Source organism: Strongylocentrotus purpuratus, unplaced genomic scaffold (genome assembly GCF_000002235.5).
Source record: "Strongylocentrotus purpuratus isolate Spur 01 unplaced genomic scaffold, Spur_5.0 spur5_scaffold_15, whole genome shotgun sequence".
NCBI classification, from domain to species: Eukaryota; Metazoa; Echinodermata; class Echinoidea; order Camarodonta; family Strongylocentrotidae; genus Strongylocentrotus; species Strongylocentrotus purpuratus.
Window position 1 is genome coordinate 13,324,484 of NW_022145600.1, and position 18,002 is coordinate 13,342,485.

Below are 18,002 nucleotides of genomic sequence, written 5' to 3' on the forward strand. Positions count from 1 at the left end.
ATTGTTTCTCTCTAAAAGTAATTAAATCTCCTTTAATCCATTGTAACTTTACAGTGAAATTGAATAGTAACTTACAATCAATTTCATTATAAAGTTACAGTACATTGTAAGATGCAACCGACCAATTGTAGCAAGAATGGAAATATATTATGCACAACAGAGTTTCCCCATTGAACAAAATGATCATAATTTAACTTACAAGTCACAAGGCATTAGTTACCTATGTCATATGTTGAGTATCATATCGTCGCTGTTTTCACGAAGTGACGGTAGTGAAAAAATTGCATTCACTTTGCGTGACGATTTTCCTCACTACCGTCACTTCGTGAAAACAAGGACAATATTTTGTGTGCACTGAAGGAATTTGTAAATTTGACATTTTAGATGCTGCATCATTCTAACCTAATTAAACGCTATCACTGAGATTGGAAAAGAGGATAAGATATGTTACTCGCACTCTGATTTTCATGATCAAATTTTCTCTGGAATTTGTTTCCATCATTTCACAACCACATTAGCCTTTTAGATGTGACACACAGTTGTGCAGAGTGTTAAAGAGAAGGTTGAGTTCTGGGAAGAGGTGAAAAATAATTTGTGAGCATTACTCATTCTTATTATGCAAGTGTGGAAGAACATCAGTTAAGACATGTTCCCTTAAAAGCATGGCTCTTCAAATGCCTTCATATTCTAAATATGCATGTAACATCGTAAAAATCGGGGGGGGGGGGGGGGGGGGCTTTTTACGCCACGTGTTCGTGTAGTCCCATATACATCTTTCTGTGCAAGTGTTCGTAACTTTACCAAGACTTGGCCAAATTTCTTATCATTTTGATGATTCCAGAACCTTGCAATACACACCAATTCTTATATGCTAGATAATCAACCTTTTCTGGTCGGTTCCACACCGTTTCTTTCACAATGCAATCGCATGACCAGAACTCAACTTCATCTTTAAAATGTAGACATAACTTGCAGAAGCACAAAGTGCTCTAAAAAAAGTACATGGCAAATAAGAAAAGACAGTTATTTGTGAAGGCATAGATTGCCCCACAACATGAATATTCCCAGTTTCTTCAAATAAAGAATACATGTAATTGTTCAGGGACAGTTTCGCAGATCTATTAGCATAAAATCTTCATATGCCTAACTTTGGATTAGTCGGAGCATCAAACTTTGTATAGGTATGTCCTGAAACCCTTGTGTTGTATAGAACTGACAGATAATTTGGATCCCCCTTCTACTACTCTTCTCCTTCTTCTCATTCTTCTCTCACCCCCCCCCCCCTTCTCCTTTCTTCTTCTTCTCCTTCTCCTCCTCCTCCTCCTTCTTCCTCCTCCTCCTCCTCCTCCTCCTCCTCCTCCTCCTCCTCCTTCTTTCCTCCCCCCCTGGTCATCCACAAATGTACATATATGAATAAGACACATGTGCAAGCATTTCAAAGTACAAATGGCAGAGATAAAGTCTCTTTTCTACTACAGCAAAATAAAAAGTAATTCTTACACTGATTTAAATTTCTTTCTTTTTCATTCAATATCTTTAGATCAGTTGGGATATTTTCAGAAATATTTGTACGTGCACAGGAAGACTCTGAACAGTATACAAAGAATATTGATTCCAGTTCCATTTTTGTTATTTTATGTACCACAAAATTTATACTTCATAACACCATCATAAATCCCCACTGCACTACTTATAGCTACTTGCACCCTCTATACAGCAGAGAATGCCTAATCGTGACCATTGATCCCCCATGGTCCCCTTTTCCTATGTTAATTGAGAGCTGATTTGATGAGATAACCACCATACAGTGACCATGCAGGGTGGTGTAATCCCACCTGGCCAAACTGGTGCAGAGGGGATTTAAATACAAGCTTTAGACTCAATGTCAAAATAAAAACCCAAGTAAAAATAAATTAAAATAAAACAAGAAAGTTTGGAGGGAAAGAATAATATCATTGTTATTAAAGTAAGTAAATGCATGAATTCAGTAAACCAAATGTGACCAAAATGACTTGTATTGTCTCCTCTCCAAGCTACTTTCATATTTTCCTTTTTAAAACCCAGAATAATAACACATTTCACCAAGGCAAGATTAGTGAGGATAATCATCTTCTTTTCTGGTAATAAAAATCACTGATTAATGGTTACTTAAAAACTATAATTTTCATTCAAAGGTACGCTAATATGGGACAGAATACTGCAAAATCTGAAATTTCTTGACATGAATCTTAGCCGGTTGTAAATGAGAGTGATTTCACGGCAAGAAACTTTCTTGAACTTTAGAAAAAAATCAATGCAGAGTCAGTTGAGATTCACTCATTTCGTGGCATGATATTTCCGTGACACTGAGCCACTCATGAAATTTGGTACAAGTTCAATTGAACAAACCCTCCACAGTCGGAGTGCATATGGGTTACATGGGGTCTGAACTACCTAAGCTGCAGACTACATGTTAATAGCTTATATGCTGTACCTGATAACTAAGCTCAGTCTATTTGACACAAGCCCTCAATAATTAAAAACAAATATAAGTAACAGGTCTGAATTTCCCCAGCTGCAGACTACACTCACATAAGCCATCACAGTACCTGCTTTTGTCATATACTGTTGAGCTGATTTGGTCTTGGCTCAAGCCACCTCTGATTTTTATCAAAAAGTCAAAATATCAGTAGAATCTGTCTTTGCAGGCTTTGCATGAATAATCACAGTCATTTTTCATCTGATATTGCTCTCCAACTGAATCAAGATGCAAAGAAATCTGGATGCTCCACTTTCTCGCTTGGCAAATGTCTGAATAAAGATCGATGATTGAATCAAGATTGTAGAAAGGCCTTGAATTATCGTGATGTCAACAGGGACAGGATTTCTTGTGACTGTTTTCTGATAGCTTCAATGTATTTGGGGTCTCTTCTCCTGTTGAAGAAAAGAGAAATATAGAAATACCATATTGATAATAGAAATAATAATAGTGTAAACTTATAGAGAGCCCACACACCATCCAGGGATGCTCATGGCGCTGGCAGTACATGTCTGCTATATTGTATAATGTCTGTGGTCAGTATCCATAAAGGTATAATAACTAAAGTCTAGGTTTAAAGATGAATTTAAGTTCTGGTCATGCGATTGCATTGTGAAAGAAACGTTGTGGAAACGATCAGAAAAGGTTGATCATCTACCATATAAGTATTGGTGTGTACTACAAGGTTCTGGAATCATCAAAATGATGAGAAATTTGGCCCAGTCTTGGTAAAGTTACAAGCACTGTACACAGAAAAATGTATATTGGACTATACATGAACATGTGGCGTCCCAATTTTTATGATGTTACATGCCATATTTAGAATGTTAAGGCATTTGAGGAGCCATGTTTTTCAGGGAACATTTTTTATATGATGTTCTTCCACACTTGCATAATACAATGATAATTAAATCCAATGAAGTATCGGGCTCCACATGTCAATCTCCTCAACTCTAATTCCTTTAAAGAGAAGGTTGAGTTCTGGGAAGAGGCGAAAAATAATTTGTGAGCATTACTCATTCTTAGTATGCAAGTGTGGAAGAACATCAGTTAAGACATGTTCCCTGAAAAGCATGGCTCTTCAAATGCCTTCATATTCTAAATATGCATGCAACATCGTAAAAATCGGGGGGCGACTTTTTACGCCACGTGTTCGTGTAGTCCCATATACATCTTTCTGTGCAAGTGTTTGTAACTTTACCAAGACTTGGCCAAATTTCTTATCATTTTGATATTTCCAGAACCTTGCAATACACACAAATTCTTATATGCTAGATGATCAACCTTTTCTGGTCGGTTTCTTTCACAATGCAATCGCATGACCAGAACTCAATTTTATCTTTAACTCTAATTCAGTAACTAAATGAAAAACAAAAACCATGTCAACATGAAATAAATTCCTAATCTTCAGTTCATAACTGAAATCATGTGTGTACTTGTTGTGGAGTTGTTGTAATTTGTAATTTCCTTGTAATTTGGTACTTACATTTATCTTTTAATTATATAATACTTTCTTTAGGTAAGCCACTTATAAAGGTCACTTCCTTTCTGTCTGCTACCTACCAAGCAACTTTTATACTGTTGTACCAATGTATATACGTGTATTCTATTTTTGATGGTAACAAAGTATAAGTTCTATACAGGTATCAGGGAATAATTTTCCTGGTATCGCATCGCAATTTGCTATGCATTTTTGCATGACTGCTATACAAAATATCTTTTGTGTAGCAGTTTTCTTCCATAGAAATGTACAGAATTTCATTTGAAATATTTATCCATCGGCTGAAATTGCTAATCAAAAAATTTGAGGAAAATTATTCCCTGGGTATGTATGTTATTTTTTTAATCATTTTGGTGAAATAAAATCATGTTATGAAACTAATAATACACATCATTTTATTCGGGCATAAGTAAAATTACTCACACTCGGTACCTTTGAAACAGCCTCAGGCATGTTAGGTAATTCTTACTAATGCCCTCACTGCTGAGTATTATTTGTACATATTTACTATTATATTACTAAACCAGAAACCAACACATGCCTGAGAATTTCACATTTTAAGATGAGATGAGACAGGTAAGGAAGAAGTACAGCATTGAAGAAAGATTATGGAAAGGAGAGGGAGGAAAGTATTTATCATGCAACTGAAGGGTTGATAATTATTCAGGTGACTTACCATTTTCATTGTTCTTTGGATCATCAACAAAATCTTTGGCTATCTTAAAGAAGAGATCCTCTGATGAAACACAAGATTGTTGTAGGTGAAAGAAGAAAAACAATATCTTTTACAATTCCAATAATCAAGATTCTGTATTACAGAAAATACAATCCAATGATTAAACCAAAGCATCATGATCATAGTTGCACATTGTTTGATAATCACTTGAGATAATGAAATACCAAAATATATTCAGTTATTTCAGGATCTATTTTCAATTTTCAAAAGGGCAATACAATGTTTGTAAATAAGTTAATTCAATGAATTAAGCAGAGATATAAGAGAACTAGATGGAATTTTGACTGCGCGCAGTCGAAAATGATGCCTCCGCCATAGAGCAATTTAAACAAGTTTGGAGTTTAAATCTCCAGTGGTTCTTGAGATATCATGATAACAATCTCAATGTATGGAATTTCATAAGTTGACCTCTGTGACCCTTGACCTTTGACCTACGTGCTCCAAAATCTAATCAGATTGTCTTCCTATGGTGATACACACTATCATTAAGTTTGAAGTTTAAATCTCCAGTGGTTCTTGAGATATTATGATATGGTGATACATACTATCATTAAGTTTGAAGTGAAAATTCTCCAGTGGTTCTTGAGATATCGCGATAACGATCTCAATGTATGGAATTTCATAAGTTGACCTCTGTGACCCTTGACCTTTGACCTACGTGCTCCAAAATCTAATCAGATTGTCTTCCTATGGTGATACACACTATCATTAAGTTTGAAGTTTAAATCTCCAGTGGTTCTTGAGATATTATGATAACAATCTCAATGTATGGAATTTCATAAGTTGACCTCTGTGACCCTTGACCTTTGACCTACGTGCTCCAAAATCTAATCATATCGTCTTCCTATGGTGATACATACTATCCTTAAGTTTGAAGTTTTTACATCTCCAGTGGTTCTTGAGATATCATGATAACAATCTCAATGTATGGAATTTCATAAGTTGACCTCTATGACCCTTGACCTTTGACCTACGTGCTCCAAAATGTAATCAGATTGTTTTCCTATAGTGATACACACTATCACTAAGTTTGAAGTTTAAATCTCCAGTGGTTCTTGAGATATCATGATAACAATCTCAATGTATGGAATTTCATAAGTTGACCTCTGTGACCCTTGACCTTTGACATACGTGCTCCAAAATCTAATCAGATCGTCTTCCTATGGTGATACATACTATCCTTAAGTTTGAAGTTTAAATCTCAAATGGTTCTTGAGATATCGCGCTAACAAACTCAATACAAGGAATTTCATAAGTTGACCTGTGACCTGTGACCTTTGACCTACGTACTCCAAAATCTAATCAGATCGTCTTCCTATGGTGATAAATACTATTCCCGAGTCTTAAGTTTAAATCTTAAATGGTTCTTGAGATATTGTGATAACGGTCAAACGGGACGGACGTACGGACGGACGTACAGACGTACGGACATACGGACGTACGGACGGACAACCCGAAAACATGATGCCTCCGGCACCACCTTCGGTGGCCGAGGCATAAAAAGAATGGTAAAAGTTTGAAATACATCGGACCAATAATAAAGGAGTTATGAATGTTTGAAATATGTGGTCACTAATTCTATTTGAATCTCGAATTGGCAATTTGGTCAGTGGATTGTGATGAAGTCATGGACAACTCTCCTGTTAGTTGTGTACAAAACAATCTCATTAATTTCTGTTTTACTCTTTTGAGTAATGCCAAAAATGAGAAGCCTTCTCCCTTTGGGCCTACTCAAAATACATTATGGATATCATATCAATATATGTCTTCTAAAAGGAAAAAAAACCTTCTGAGTCATACTTTTTTTTTTTAATTGACATTTTAGTCATTTTGTGTGTTGAAATAAATTGAAAAGTTGAAAAGTTCTCTAGCACTTTGTCAAAGTGACAGTATCAATTTAGCCAATTTGAAGTGCTCATACATAAAGTGATTACAGCTTTCAAAAATTCATGATTTTCTCATTTTTGTTTGTCTGATTTCATTCAGACTTTCACCATTCTGCTTCTTATATTTGTCTGCTTTCTTTTAGAGTAGTTGTAGAAGTCTATTAAGGTTGAATTTTCCTAATAACATACATGTAGCATGGAATTTAGCTGAATTTCAAGATCTTTATATATCAATGTCGTTTCTCATGCATGTAATAATGATAATAATAATAATCTTTTACAGTCCACTCCAAATTTTATTAAGTTAAACCGAAAATGGAAATTCTTTTTGCCCAATTGATCGTGAGCCTGGCAGCCACTGAGCAGCGCCAGCTCTATCCCTTATTGTTGAACGCCAAACAAGGTAGCAGCAACTCCCGTCTTTTAACGTCTTTTGGTATGACGCGGCCGGGGTTCGGACCCACGACCTCCCGGTTGTGAGGCTGACGCTCTACTGACTGAGCCAACACACCGGTGTACATGTATTAAGTTGTAATAATATTACCATTCTGCTGAGGTTTTCAGAAATGTACACATTTCACAATTGACCATTCAAATACAAATTACCAGACAAAGAGGCATAAGAAAACTTACTGATATTGTGTCCTGTTTTACTCGACGTTTCAAAGACCTGGGCACGTATTTCTGTGGTTTGAAAAAACAAATTATCAGGACAATGTAGAATGAAGTCAATCTTTATTTCAGTATCTTTTGCAAACATTTGTACCAGTGTAAAACAAAACAAATAACCTATTCACGGGAGCTCTTCTGGGTTTGGTGCTGTATAAGTGAGGTTTTCTCACAGTGATATTACAGCCCCCCTATAAAGTGTTGGGAGCCCCAAAATTTGATGGCAAAATTTCACTTAAATTGTATTAAAATGTGAGAGAGGATGTCATTTCAGACACATTTCTGAAGGGATTTTCAAAACAAATGAGTTTGAAGTCGAATATTGAAGAAAGAGTAACAAATTTAGGTTTTCTGTGTACAACAGAAATCCCAAATTTAAGGAAATGATCGGGTGAAGGTGAGATACAGAGGAGAATACACAATGCCATAACCATGCCATTGATCAAAAGGCCTTATCAAGTGGTTGGATTGGCATGTATGCACTTGTAAAGTGGCACCCGGCCGGAATACTCCCCAGGAAGCAGCGCATGTTCACTATCATGAGCAGATAAGCAATTAAATCCAATGAACAAGGTAATAATAATTACAATGTAAAGCGCTTAGAATCATATTACTTAGCACTATACAAATGTGACTATTGTTATTGTTATTATTATGATGTATTTCTCGGAACCACAGAAATAATATGTTCTATTATAAAGAAAATTTGCTACAAAATTAAATTGATCTTTGCTAGTTCCATCGTACAATGTATTTGAGATCCAATTTAAAAATTTAGAAATAATTTGGACTTACCATCAGCATAATCTGTTGTTACATGATAATCAACTTTCCGACACCTCTTGTCGTCTTGTACAAGATCAACTTTGGTCCCACATAAATAGATTTTGCAGTGCTGAAACAATAAAAATAACAGGTAATTGGTCATTATTTGAAAATGAAATGTAATAAATTATAGATGAATTTTAGGATATCTCGACAATAATGGAACAAAAATTGTTCATATAGAGCCATTTAATCTCTTCTTCCTCCTCCTCCTCCTCCTCACCTACACCTCCTGTCCCCCCCCCCCCCCCCCCCTCCTCCTCCTCCTCCTCCTCCTCCTCCTCCTCCTCCTCCTCCTCCTCCTCCTCCTCCTCCTCCGTGTTTTTCTTCTTCTTTTTCTCATTATCGTATTATCACTACTGTTATTTTGGCTCTTTATTGCATGAACACATCAATTAACATTAAGTGAATTTGTATAAGATTTGAACCAAAATTGTGTACCCGGTACATGAAAACAAAGGCTACATGTACATGTATATCAAATAACATGGAAACCCCTCCTCCTCGTTGAAAAAAAAATAGGTAGGCCAGTATAAATAAAGCTTCGACCACAACATTATCCCACTGATTGTATTAAACCACAAATGCACTTGCACATAAGGCCTGTCCTCACTAGCTCGAGATTGCCAAATATCCAGCTATTTGAACTATCCTGATCGCAAACTATCCAGCTAATTTGCATCTTCATCAGCCCGAAGTTGCAATTAGCGGGATATTTGGTCGGGATTGTCATCCCAAGATATCTTGGGATAGTTTGCAAAATATCCAGCTATTTGTCCAGTGCGTTTTCACCAGACCGAAGACTTGCACTATGCGCGAAAGCTGAGCAAAATATCTCGCGCTAATTTGACAAGGTCGAGTTTCAAGTTTCAAGGTCGAATCTCGAGCTGATGAAGACACGATTTGTAACTTCGGGATTATTTCCCAAATCAGAAATAGCAGGCTATTTGGCAATCTCGAGATGATGAAGACGCGCTTATTGTAGATGTTTATAGAATTTCATCCCCAACCAAAAAAATAATAATAATAATAGATGGATGTTTAGTCTTTTGAATGATATTGTGGCTTGCATGTAGTTTGGCGATTCTACAATACATGTACATGCTCTAGCATTGAAACACGATATATGTACATATACCAAATGTTAACCCTAAACCTAAACGATTACCCAATTGTAACCCTAGCCCTAACCTTTGATGTAGTGAAATAAAGCCCAGAGCAATTGTCGCCAAAGCAGATATCAGATCACTGGTTTAACATGTACCTCTTTATTTTTTAACAAATTCTCCAATTTCTACCAAGAATCTTGCAAACTGCAACCCCAACCCTACACCTATAAAGCCTGGAACTACATCATTATCATCAGAGTAAATGACAGGTCACCAGCTTGGCATTTACCTCTTCATTTTTTAATAATTCTTCTACCCAGAATCTTGCTTTTCCAAAGCTCAGCTCATCTGTTAGATCTGTAAAAAAGCAAATCAGAACCACATAATAAATATGAAACCAACTGTATTTGATAAAAAACAACCTTAATTGTCTGAAAACAATTTAAGAATACATTACAAAGAAGTGAAAGGTGAAATATGATTTGGTTTCACAAGACCTCATTCATCAAAGTCACCATGGAAAAACATTATGACTATGAATCATCATAACAATGTATTAAAAATTGAAGAGAAAATCATACTTCGGAGATGAGAGTAATTTACAACATAGCTTTGAAAAAGAGGAAGTAATGAAATATGAAACAAATTTTCACTATTAAAACAGAAGATCAAAAAAAAAAGAGTTCCACTAAGTAACAACAAAAATTATGTCCACATTGACTTTAGAGGAGGCCAATTTATGGCATTTATAAACAAGAAGCAGTAATACAAAATCCATCACCATTCTCTATGCTTCAATAACTCGCAACAATTAATTTAAAAATTGTCAACATACAGTGTACATGCCCACTCTACTTGCTATCTTTCATAATGGTATTTACATTACATGTATCATCAGGTGTAATATGTTTCTTAATTGCTAACTGTAGTTAATTTCAATTCCAATTAATTACCCACAGTTATCTGTTTGTGAGTCATATACACTGTATCTATTCAATTAATATTTCCTACATGTACAGTACATGTGTACACACACTAAAATTTATCAAACAGATTTACCAAAATCAAATTGCTCCTGTTCCTTGAACAGAATCGAAAAAATTCATCAAATAAATTCTGATATGCAATGACCTTGTTTCTATTTTTAGTCCATTACATAAAAACAAACAAATGTAATCTTTGTACTTTTGACCTGAACCAACGGGCCTCATAGATTGTCTGTGCATGTGACTTCATTTTGTCAGAATAAGTTAAATGTCTACATGAATTCAGTATAACACTAAAATCAGCCAGGCCAACAGCGATAGAGATTTCATGTATGATGTTGTTTCAGTCTTAGGAATGATGGGAACAATGGAAACCATGGGAATTTATGACATGTGGCATTCTGTGGTTTAATACATTGTTGCTGTATTTTCTCAGTTACTTTCAAAACTGGGCACTATTCACAGAACTCTCTCACCATGATACCATCTTCAATGTAGTAACCAATGTGCTTACTCATGTATGTTTGCCATGTTTTCTTGTTGAAGTGGCTATAATTTTCTTCTCAATCTTCACCAAAGCAAAAAGGAAAGACATATGAATTACAATTACAGTCCACATACATGTACTGTAGTTCAGAGCATTAATGAACCATTATTCAAGTATACAATAAAGGTATCTCAAAATGCTAATGAACGATGTTCAAAAAAAGTAAATGAAAACTTAAATGATAACTGGCTATCTGTTACAACCAGTTAAACATAGACAAAGATTTATTGAAAACTTGTATCAACTATAGACTGTATGCATAGAGACCTATCTGCCTATACATTTTCTGACTGTCTGCAGCAACTTATAGTCAGTCAGGAGCTTTAATCAAAAGAAATGGGCAAGTACATAGAATTGCAATCAATAACTCTCACCATAACAAACGATGGCAGCCTTCGCCCCTCTGTAGTATATCCTGCTCATGGCCTCATACCTCTCGGATCCAGCCGTATCCTGATTACATGAAATTAATTAATTCAATTAATTAACAGCTGTCAAATCAGTGTATTATATGCATTGAATGCATGCTAAAATGGATGGTGTATACTTTCCCTGTCTTATTTTTCACAGTAACTCACATATTGTCTGCTCTACATGTAATAGGTTTATATTTCATGCATTTAAAATCTTCTTAACTTGGATTGTACGTTTCTATTCTTTTCTTTTTGGAAAAAAAACACAGTAAAAAATGACACAATAAATAGGAAAAAAAAGAAGCTAATTTATACCTAAATACATTTAGGATTCAAATTCTTCCATGCCAAGGTTTACATCATGAAGTAAAGCAGTATTTCATTACATTACAAGGAAATTCACTTTCTCTGCCAAGGTGTGGTGTAATTTTCAGAATTTCTTTTCTTGCCAAAATCCATGTGACAAGCATTCTACACCAATTACCTTTAAATATAAGTCCAACTACAAACAAGCAGTATTATAAGCCTTTAACTGCATGTAAATCAGTTTATACTGCACTGTGTTCACAATTTGGGGAATGGTGAATTACTTGCAGCCCCAATCTTTTTACTTTCCAGTTTTTCATACGTCTTTATTTATTGAGGGAATCTCTAATTTTCTATTAATTACTCTATACATGTACATGTTATGTACTATGTATGTGGGGGAGCAAATTTGCCACAGACATAATTATATCACATGTAGATATTTGTCTCCTTCATTCTAAAAATAAAAATTCCTTATAAAAAAAAATTTAAAAAAATGCTCCTGTAAAACATAAATAAATACAAAGTCCATGTGAGCTATTTCAACTATGTAAGAATGGGGAGAGGAGGGGGAATATGAGGGAGGGAATGAGGAGGTGTTGCCTTACCCATACACCCATTGTGACTGTCCTATCATATACATCAACCTTCTTGGCTCCAAAGGCAGCTCCTATAGTCTGGAATGCAAAGAGAATGTAGACGTACATAAATACATCATAAATTAGAATATTCTAAGTTACATACTGTAGTGTCCACTTGATGGTTTGAATCTATAAAGACATTTCTCAACTTTGAGAAAGCTTGCTACAGTTTGTACGTGTACAGTAGGGTTATTTTTATAGTAATTGATACAAAAAGAGGTGTCAATTTTTTCCATTGTTGTGTCTGAAATACAAAATTGAAAAGGGGGTTAAATTCATGAGTGGTGGGAACAGGAAGTATCCCTATGTTTTGTTCTCTTTTTTTTCCTAAAGAAGAGGATGGTTGACACAATATTATTCCAGGATTTTAAAGGTAGTGTATCCCTTTTGCAGCCATCATCAAATTCTGTAGAACTTTGCAGGAAATTATGAATATGTCACATACAGTGTATGTCCTATGTAGTGTCCTAGTATTCAAATTAGGCAAGCTAGAAACCTGTTTACTTTCTAGACTTCACTGTCAGATAAGTTATTGAGTGACTGACTGACTTTTTTTTTCTTTGGTAATAACCTACATAAAATGAGCTGTAAAGGGTCACATGAGCATGTGTCTACATGTACATTGATAACCCACTTCTTGTAATGGTCAAAATTAAACTGATTGAATCTTTGTGCAGCACAAAACATATGACCATTTGGTACAAGGATCTGAAAATTAAGTATTTAATTAAACAAGCATGCTCGCTCAATTTGATTCAGCAACAGGCGTTATTTTTCCACAAAAAGACATTTTCAAGACATTTTCAAGCCCTTTTGTTTTAAGGGAAGTTCTATAATAGTATTATCTTTCAAATGCTGTTGGAACTTAACCTTACCATTTTTTTGGCCTGCAACTGTAGTACCTTTAAGTGGGCAGTATTTAAACCTACATGTACATGCAATTACTGCTACATATGTATAGTTTAGGAACTTAAACATTTTCCTTTTTGTGTACTTGTGTGGGGGGGGGGGGTAAACATTTCAGTGAACAAAAAAGAGAGGATTTTCTAAAACTGCAAGTCATTATGTCAAAAAAATATCCTAAAAACGAATTTAAATCGATGGCAAAACGCATTTATTCTTATAACATCTTTATCGACCAGAAGTTCTTCCCTTTTGTTTTCCAACGTACATTTCAAAACCATATTTACACTGCCTAAAAAATAGAGGCATTACAGTATATCGTCTGAGATGCCATTTCATATAACAAATATGTTATTCACACCAATAAGCTGCAAACAATCGGATGATTAATGAATTTAATGCAAGTGTTGTTCACATACTACTCCAATGCATCTGTAGTAATTTGCACAAAACAAGAAGAAAACTTAACAGGAAGGAAACAAAGTCAGGGAAATAACTTGGAAAACCATGGGCATCAGAATTACTTCCTGAAGATCATAATTCAGGGTGAATAGTAATCATTTCCTGGGCTGGAAAGAAATGGTATTTTATTACAGGATTTTCATTAATATGTTTGTCTCCTATCAATCCTCAACATGTACATGCATGCATTCTAAGTAAAACATTTAATGTTCTTGAAATCATATACCATAAAGTCTTTTTCTGTGGATAAAGTGTGCATGATCAGAGCCAATTTAACAAAGATGAAGAATATCTACAAGGGAAAATGTTTTTGGACAACAATTTTCTTTTAATCAACTACACATTTAAAAATTCATGACTGTTATATTCTCTTTTTAATTTTTCTCAAACTTGATGATTCTTTCACAATTCTCTTTTTACATACATGTACAGTGTACATGTACAGCCAACTTGATAATATCAAGGGAGATTTGTTTTAACTTAAGGTCATATGGTTCTTTAATGTACAATACTAGAACTTAGAAAGGAATAAAAATGTAAAGATTTTAGGTGATTAATTGATCCCTTCAACAAAAATATATCGGACACTTCTTGCAGATCCGCATCTATTTCATGTAGCACATCAAAAGCGATTGTTGCTGTTTATGTAATGCATACTTCTACAATGTTAATTTGTTCGCAAGATAAATATACATGTATACGTGTATGTTTTGGCAAACCTATCGGCAAATGTACAGGAAATCTTGCCAACTACATTTGTGAAGGTCAAGGATGAGTTTTCGATCATTTAATTTCTCTCTTCTTCTCCTTCTTCTTCTCATCCTCCTTCTTTTTCTTTTTCTTTTTCTTTTTCTTCTTCTCCTCATCCCTCCCCTTGTCCCCTTGTTTTAAATACAAGAAATTAAACTGAAGTGTCTTGGCATACTGTATGAGATGAATATTCTCGATTAGATGCAGGTCTGTTGGAACAACACTCTTTTTAGTCAAAACTCAAACGACAAAAGCACAACAAAAATAATTTTTGTAGAACAATGGCATGGCATTGTTTCAAGTTCACCAACATCCCGTTGAAACGTGTGTTAAACTTAATACACATATTTCAAGGGATGTTGATGAACTTGTACATGTACTTATGACAATTTCATGAAACGATGACCAGTATACAAAAAATAAGGTAAACCTACACATCTATTACTCACACTCACGTTTTGGTACGGCACATCCCCATGAAATCTGTCATGGAGATAACGTTCCACAAGACTAGTCTTTCCACCATACTCCTTCCCCAGGAGCACAACTTTTAGGTCCACTCTACTTCCACTCATCGTCAGTTCTAATGTGGTCTGCTTAGAAGTTTGTTCACATCAGTTTATATTATAGCTCTCGAGTAGTACTGTTAGTCCACCACACATTTTACTCATCAGATCTCGCAGTGTCAGTGTTCGGTGGCAGTCCATAGATATCAACCATCATTCTTCTTACATGTATAGAGGCTTATCATTCATGAACGTGAACTTTTCTTCCTAATTCCAAGTCAACGTCAGCTGAGTGATGCTGGGTTTCCCGAAGGGAATGGCAAGCCAATATAGTGATCAGATCTCTATCATGTCTATGTTTCAATAAACAATTTCACAATTCACTAACACACGTGTTGTTGTGTTAAACTCATTAAAATTCTACAAAGTCACAGAGTAAGAAAAAAAATTAAATCAAAAAAATTGTCTAGAAATTTAATTTTTAATTCCTTTCATAGATTCTACAATTTTCAACAACAATTAGAATTAACATCAATTGATCATGGTGACTATCTATACAACAGACAGCAAAGAAATAATCCTAGGTCTAGGATCCTTTTGTTAGTAAATCTCAATTTTGATCCACTGATTTGACGCTCTAAACTTTGTCAGCAGACAATATGGAGTCGCACTCTCTCTGACATCCCGAAGTGCTGTATGTAGGCCGCGCTCTTCGCCCATATCAGCACAACGTTCCTCCCCTACTGTAGCCCATTCACTTGGCTGCCGTTCCGCTGATGAGAGCTACAGAGTACAGGCGCAGGCAGAGCAGCAGAGATGAAGATTGTGCACTGCTCAATACTTCAATAAGATATTCAGGAAAATGTTCACGTTCAGCATGAGCTTTTGTCAGTCTCGAGTGCAAAATTTGACAAGAAACGATTTAAACAGGCAATCTAAACTGTATTAATGAAGATGAGGAACCTCCCTCTCGATCTCGTACAAGTATGTGTACAGTACATGTACAACGCAACAGGCTAGGCCGAGGTCAAAGGTCAAACAATAGTTTGCTGCGATTCCTGTAAAACGTGCATCAATAACCCTTGAGGGTTTATGGTTGAATATCTCAAATTGTATTGATTGTGGGAAAATGGAAATAGAAACCCCTCTCACGTCCATCACGTGTGTTTAAAAAGATTTACAATATCTTATTAATAAATTCATTGAAGAAAGAAACAAAAATCGTATAACATAATATATCAGACAGTGATCCAGATCCAGTGCTCACTAATTTTTTTTAAATAATTGTTTTAAATGAAATTGTCCTCGGGGTGGTTTTCCTTGGTTGTCCTTGGGGTGGGGGTAATTTTCCTATGATATAGGCTGTAATGTTTAGGGATGGGGTAATTATCCTCGGGGAGGTTGTCCTTGGTTAATGTTTTTAGGGGGGGTAATTGTCCTCGGCGAGTAGTAATAGAGTCCGACCCGGGGGGCGTATCGTCTTTGGGAGTATTTTTTCCAAGGGGTAATTGTCCTGATATATATATATGCAGAATATATATATGCCTACGTATATATAAATTCATCCGCCTTTATGTTAGGCACACACCTTTTTGTTAGGGGTTGCATGGCGGGTGACAAGATTAGCATTTAATGCTATTTTCCTTACATTGTTAAACATTCACATTTGATTGTTTGGATAATTAACTTCAAACTTCAAACTATACTTAAACAGTATGAAAGCTGTTCTCCCTGATGGCCCTTCGTTACCATATCATTAACCCGGCTTTTTAAGCATCTTCTGATCGAGCGAGCGGCCAAAGATGTTTATAGTGAGCTTAATTTTTTAAAGTTCATGATAAAAAAATCGCAATGTTACCATGAAAATATACATAGCCTAATTAAATATGAAATTAAAAATAGACCACGATAGGTATATTTACCCTTCCCTTTAACCCCCCCCCCCCAAGAAAAAGTAACTAACTTGTGAGTCCACCTAATAGTATAAGTTCGTTTAGCATTTCCCTGTAATTATTTCGCATTAAAAAAACAATGTCAAAGATATTTCTCTGCTAATTTTTCGTTATATAACTGCATGCGCGTCTTATTACGATTACCGTATCTTGTATTCGTGTATATAATTGGGGAATGAAATAGATTTTAGAAAATACAGAGCGACTATTTATATTACTGTTATGAATTTGTCTTTATTTCAAAGTAAATTCTAATAAATAAATAATTCTAAGAAATATGATTCAAGGTCACATAAGTTATATATTTTTTTTTATTAGAAGCTACAAAAGTTTGGAACACTTTTTTATACGCACGTACTGCAGTCTCTCATTATCATCCTCAAGCAGTTCTTCCAATTCCTACCTCTTATTCCCTCCATCATCTACTCTTCCTTTCATCTTCCTTCTTCAATTATTCTATCAACCTACCTCAGATACAGAGTTGTTCATGCAAGCATCATTCTTAGAGGACCAATGTCTATCATATTGAAGTCTCTCGTTCCCTCCATCATCTACTCTTCCTTTCATCTTCCTTCTTCAATCATCCCATCAACCTACCTCAGATACTGAGTTATTCATGCAGGCATCATTCTTAGAGGACCAATGTCTATCATATTGAAGTCTCTCGTTCCCTCCATCATCTACTCTTCCTTTCATCTTCCTTCTTCAATCATCCCATCAACCTACCTCAGATACTGAGTTGTTCATTCAGGTATCATTCTTAGAGGACCAATGTCTATCATATTGAAGTCTCTCATTAGCATCCATCTTAGCAAGCAGTTCATCCCCTTCCTACCTCATATTCCCTCCATCATCTCCTCTTCCCTCCATCATCTACTCTTCCTTTCATCTTCCTTCTTTAATCGTTCTATCAACCTACCTCAGATACTGAGTTGTTCATGCAAGCATCATTCTTAGAGGACCAATGTCTATCATTATTGAAGTCTCTCATTAGCATCATCTTAGCAAGCAGTTCATCCCTCTCCCTCTTCAGAGCTGTAAAAGAATATCATCTTAACTTAATGATATCTCCGTAAATTTTACATAATTATAGATAATTTCTCAATATACGATAATTTTGAAGTTATAGACCCTAGGGGCGCACATCAAGCCTAACAAAACAAATGGAAGAAACGGCAATAAAATCAAACGGCCTGAACAAATTTATGAACTATAAATTGATAAAATAGTCGAGTAATAAAAAGAGAAAGAAAACAAAGAACGAAATGAGACTAGACCTTTTTTCTTTGCTC

At 35.3% G+C, this 18,002-nt stretch overlaps 1 protein-coding gene across 2 annotated transcripts; it reads right to left on the bottom strand.

Moving 5' to 3' along the window:
* Window positions 1-1,381: 1,381 nt before the first annotated feature.
* Window positions 1,382-15,767, bottom strand: LOC115918634 (ras-related protein Rab-24-like). 2 transcript variants are annotated; one of them, XM_030985620.1, is made up of 8 exons: window positions 14,708-15,767; window positions 12,105-12,173; window positions 11,152-11,230; window positions 9,534-9,601; window positions 8,106-8,205; window positions 7,275-7,325; window positions 4,696-4,755; window positions 1,382-2,913 (listed from the first exon to the last, which is right to left on the bottom strand). In XM_030985620.1, exons 1-8 carry the CDS (start codon window positions 14,825-14,827, stop codon window positions 2,849-2,851), a joined length of 612 nt encoding a protein of 203 aa, XP_030841480.1. In that variant the 5' UTR covers window positions 14,828-15,767; the 3' UTR covers window positions 1,382-2,848. The 2 variants fall into 2 exon arrangements, with proteins under 2 accessions (XP_030841480.1, XP_030841478.1); XM_030985618.1 differs by having other exon boundaries at window positions 14,702-15,767.
* Between the last annotated feature and the right edge of the window lie 2,235 nt (window positions 15,768-18,002).